General features: G+C 53.1%; 1 protein-coding gene across 1 annotated transcript; it reads right to left on the reverse strand.

Moving 5' to 3' along the window:
• Positions 1 to 609: 609 nt before the first annotated feature.
• LOC123027815 (immunoglobulin superfamily containing leucine-rich repeat protein-like) lies at positions 610 to 2011 on the reverse strand. Its single transcript, XM_044439059.1, has one exon. It carries the CDS (start codon positions 2009 to 2011, stop codon positions 752 to 754), a length of 1260 nt encoding a protein of 419 aa, XP_044294994.1. The 3' UTR covers positions 610 to 751.
• Positions 2012 to 5423: the final 3412 nt, after the last annotated feature.

The raw sequence follows: 5423 nt of genomic DNA on the forward strand, positions 1-5423 counted from the left end.
AGCCCCTCTCCCCACCTATTATTGCAATTTAAAACAAGAATGGATGTTGGTTTTTTAAAACTCTTAATTCTTCCTGCAAAAATCCTAGGCAGTCTCCGGTGGTGTAATCCCACTGTGTACTTGGAGTTGTGCAAGGGGAATGCACCAACCGCTGCCCAAGTGGAATGTGCAACCTGTCACACAACAACTTGTGTAAGCATATTGCACACTTGCACAAACATTCTGCGGATGCTTCGCTGGGACAGGGGTCCGGTGCTCTTCCAGCGCATACATGCTGCGGCAGCGACACAACCGGCTCCTGCCCCATCTGCGTCACAAATCTGAGTACATTCTAGACCATTTTGAAGCGTCGAAGAGCCCAAATATCCTAATTTTGCAGGGGACTGAGTACTCCCTGTGGGCTCTACTCTCCATGCACAAAGCTCCACTTCCCCGAATTTGCTAGCAAGAAGGAGTGGCTGTCAGGTGGGTTAAGTGGGAAGCGCCAAACCCACTGATGCTCGGCAGCTAATGCAAGGACATGTTCCAGTTACAGAATCGGGGTTTCAGGCTGCAGGTTTTCGCACAGACTCCCCTGCACGTGAAGGCAAAGGGGACGGGGTTACTTGCCAAAAGTGGCATGCCTAACTTTCATACTGAGGCAGAAGCCTTGCACAGACCCCACGTGGTTTAAAAGACACATCTCAGTTTCGCCTGCAAATCCAAAGCCCTATTTTTCTACATGGGATGCTGGATTACAGGCACTTCCTCTCTAAAGGGCGAGCAAGAAAAGCAGAAAGAGGCTACCCCAGTACCACGGCTCCCGTGGAGTTCCTCCGCTGCTCGTCTTTGGCGCTACGGGAGTGAGGTAGATGAGCACAACCTTCTCTTCCGGCTTCGAGTACTCTTCTTTGTCGCAAAGTTTGGATTTGGACTTGCTGGACTGGATGTTGTTCTGGAGGACATCTGTGGCGGGATTCTCCGAGCTGGCCAAACCCACGCTGACCGAGGCCTCGCGAGATCCGAGCTCATTCGAGCCCCGGCAGGTATAAACGCCTTCGTCAGTCTTGCTGAAGCGGGAGATGACCATGGATCCATTCTTGAAGACCAGGTGGTGTCCCTCACTCTGCTCAGGAGTCACCCCCACAACCGAGTTGTCCCCCTGCCCCTCGACGTTCGGCCCACTCAGCACGACGTTTTGAGTGGAGGTCTGGATTCTCCACTGGATCTGGGGTGGGGGCTTCCCCACCACACTGCAGTGCAAATGAAGCGTCAGCCCGTCATGCAAGACGCTGTTCCCCAGGCTGGAGTGGTACACCAGCTTCACCGACGGGAGCGCACAGTCCAGCTTCAGGGTCTTCCCAAGAACAAGCCCCTTCAGCTTTTCCGGAGCAGCACATGTGATGGACTCCCTCTCTGGGACGGAAACCGGCGTCTTCTCCAGCCAGTTCCTCAACCACCAGCTCTTGCAGGAGCAGTCGAAGGGGTTGCTGTTGATTTGCAGGTGCGACAACTGGGACAGCGAGTCGAACGTGCCCTCGGAGAGGACAGTCAGGCGGTTGTCGCTCAGCCAGAGAGACCTCAAGGCCGTGAGCGTGTGGAAGGCCCCTGGGGGAACCCTTTCCAAGCGGTTGTAGCTGAACTTCAGTTGCTGCAAGGCAGTGAGGTTCTGCAGGTCCCCCCAGGGGAAGTCAGAGATCTGGTTGTGGCTCAGATCAATGGCCCGCAGCTGCACCAGCAGGGCAAAGGTGCCCTTCGCAATGGCACGGATTTCGTTGTGGGACAGCCAGAGAGCCTGCAGGCCCTTGGCATCCGTGAAGGAGTCTTCCCACAGGTGGGTTATGCGGTTCACGGACAGGGTAATGGTCGTGGCATTGGAGGGCAGGCCCCCGGGGACGGCCTGGAGGTCTTTGTATGAGCAGTCTGCGATGTGGCGCCCGTATTTCTTCTTGGCTTCGCATCTGCACACCTCTGGGCAGCTCTGGGTCCCGGCAAAGAGCAGCACCACTAAGAAGCAGAGCAGTGGGCCCATGGCTCCCCCCCGCTTGGCTGCCAAAATAGAAAGGAAAAAGGAAATTGCCTTGCTCACTTTTGAGACCCAATTCCTACTGGGGGGGTTGGCTAGCAACTTTAGGAGGGAACCAGCTGAGATCTCTGAAAAAACAAGGGATGGGGAAGAAGGGTTAAACTTACTTCCAGAAGTATTTTTACTATGATACAATCAGAACTCCCCCGTTTCTTTGTTTGCTTTTCAGCTGTAAAGAAAGTTGGGAAATGCACGTCTTCTCTGGCATCTGTGTTGTTTTTAGTAAATGAAAATAGAAACCTTGTCAGCCACAGGGGGAAAACCAGTTTGATTCCCCGCCACCCTCCCCCCCAGTTGTTTTGATGTAGGAAATCATTTGGCAAACCAGAATTCCAAACTTTTTCCGAGACAATTTAGCTGTGTGCCAAGGGCTTAAAAGGGAAATCTGGAAAAGGCAACGGGCCAAAGACAGAACCTCAGGGCAAGCTTGGGTCCAGCATCTCCGGCTCCCGAAGCAAAAGACATTGCCATCAAAAAGATGTATACTCATGCAAGACCTTGAAGCTGGGAGCGCCGAAACCAGGAGACAAAGGAAAAACGCAGAAAACAGAGCCAGGAGAACAAGTCTGCAGGGATGCTGTGATCCGTTTCAGCCCTGGCCCCAAGTTTTCTGCACATCACAGACAAAATGTCCTCTGAGGCTTCTCATACATGCGAGTCAAGCTGCACATATCTGATTGCAAAGTCGCACCTTGCTGGGTAAGAAATGACGGCATTTCTAAACCGGGGAGGAATTGCTCATCTATCGGCTGATGCTGGGTCATCCGCGTACCACCATTTCCCAGGCAATCCTTGCTCTCTGTTTCCCTGGCACAGTGAAGTCATTCTGAGCAGTTCCCAGAGCAGGGAGCTTGTGTGTCGGGGTGGGAACAGGGAGGCCAGAATCTGGAAGGCCACCACCCAGTTCAAGAAGCAGTATTTCCTTTTATCTCTCCCGAATCACCCACCCAACAGCTTCATGGGATGGCCCTGGATTCCAGTGCTATGGAAGAGGGAGAAAATTCTCCACTCTCTCCCTACCGTGCACGATTTTGTAGACCTCCATCATCTCTGCTTTCACTTTTCTTTTCTTTCCTTTTCTCTGGGCGGAACAATCCCAGACATTTCAACCTTTCCTCCTAGAGGAATTTAGGTAGCCCTTCGGTCATACGCGTGGCCCATTTCTGCACTTTTTCCAACTCTACGAGAACGTTTTCTGTGTTCATTGACCAGAACTGTATACAGTCCATTCGAAGCAGGCTGGCTCAATTCACTTTTTCCTGTCCTACAACCTGTGGCATCATTTCCTGCTCACCCGCTCACTTTCCAGAAAACAAAACACAGCCCGAATTATCCATGGATGTTTAGTTTAGTTTCTCCGAGCATTGCTAGCTTTAGCCTAGATGCCGAGTGAACTGTCTGGGGAGAGGGCGAGACGCCGAGGATGACGATTTCTGGAAGAACCAAAAATCGTATCAAATATCAGAAAAGCATACAGACATTTTACGTTATGTAAAATGTAGCATTTTTCTCCGCAATGCAAAAGACAGATGCCGATAGATAAAGACTGGGCACAACAAGCTCATGTTTTTACCTTGGTTGGGGCTCTCCTTTCCTTCTTCCCGAAAGAGCTGCAGCCAGAAAACTGTGTAAACTTTGCATCGTGTTTTGACAGACTCACGCATTCCAAACACGTTATTAATAACGAAGTCCAGCCTCCAACTTGGCAAGAGCCAGAAAAGTGGTTTTGATTTTGTGTAGGCCTCACAAAAAATGCATCAACGTTTTCTTTCAGGGTGGGTTGTACGGTGGGGGTCGCTCTTTGTCCTGAGGCGAGAATGGGGTCCTGGTTTTGGAAATGCGTCTTGACTAGGAGCTCCCCGGTGTTATGTATCTTGAGAGGCCCCAAACTGACCTTGGAACAGCAGCCCCTGCTCGCTGTGCTGCCTCACACAGAAAGGACTTCTCTTGCTTTGGCTTCCGGATGCTGTGTGCTTTCGAGCAGCCTGAGAGATTGTTTTCATAGCCAGTAGCAATCCCCTCCCGCAAAAGGAAAGCGGGCATTTCGTAAACTCTGAAATCCGCTGATTTTCAAATTCCTCCTCTCCAGATGTTTAAAACTGCAGCCAGTGGTGAAACACAGGACATCGGGGTCGGTCAACACACACACACGTATGTATTAATTCACACACCGAATGCTGCAAGACATGGGCTGGGTTTGCACACACAGGATGCAGGTAGAAGCGATGGAACTGCATCTTGCCACGGAGAATGCACAAAGGACCCATTTCACAGGGGTTTCCACTGAGGCTGGTAGCAGCCCCCTGAGCTTTGCCCAAGGGGTCTGCAGCTGTTCGAAGGTTTACGGCGGTTGTGCTGACCCCTCACTGCTTGGCGGCCAGGCGGGGGCCTCCGTCTGCCACAGCCTCTCACTTCTGCTTGCTGCCTGTTTTCCCCCCACTGCACACACTCATTCAATAATTCAGAGACTCCCTGCCTGCTCCCGGTCAAGAAGCACGGGGAAAGTACGACGGAGCTTGTTTCTCTTCCCGGTGAGTAACAGGTGAAGCAAAACTGTTACGCTGCTGTAAGGAGAGCATTCACGTCTTGCCAAAAAAGGAAGAGATGCATGTCCAAAGGGGGAACCGGAGAGGATGTAGGTTGGCCTGACATCTCCAGCTGGGTGCAAATGTAAAATCGATTCCGTCACTGAAGTGGGAATACAGTCCGTCTCACTGGAGGGGCAAAGACTGAGCAGGTGAGTCGCCTGCTCAGCCAGGGAGACTAGGAGCCGTAGGTCAGCGGGGCTGCCTACCCATGGCAGAGTTTCTTTTGAGCTTTATAGGAGTGGTCCCTGCTGCTGAACCCATCTGCAAACCCGTCTCTCCGCAGGGATTTCCGCTAGAAGCCATGGCCAACATCTGTCCTAGATGGGGAGGGAACGCAGAGCGGCCTGGGACACCTCTTCTCCCCCCTTTCCCCTTCTGACACACCTTTGGTCACCCCCCCCCAACTCACACCCCTTCCATCCCACCTCACCGGCTCCCTCTGGCCTGCTCAGCCTGTCTGTGAAATGGGAGCAAGAGCCAGGAGGGCCCCTTTCCTGCAGGCAGCCAAGCAGCGGTTGTTGTTTCAGCCGGTCCCTGCGACGGCCTCTCTCGTCTTCCCCCCCCCCCCCGCGCCCCAGCCCTGGGCCCCTCTCTCGCTCTCCCCCGCCATGCCTGGCTAATTGAGGCCAGCCAATCACACCCCAGTGAAGACCGTCTGGTCTGCGGCCCTCTCCCCCAGTTACCCAGGCGCAGGGGGCGCTGGGGACTGGATGCACCAGTCCTGGTGGAGTCCTGTTCTCTCTTCTCCATAAGTGAGTGAAAACAAGCCG

This window comes from Varanus komodoensis, unplaced genomic scaffold (genome assembly GCF_004798865.1).
Source record: "Varanus komodoensis strain SLA01 unplaced genomic scaffold, ASM479886v1 scaffold336, whole genome shotgun sequence".
Taxonomy (NCBI): Eukaryota; Metazoa; Chordata; class Lepidosauria; order Squamata; family Varanidae; genus Varanus; species Varanus komodoensis.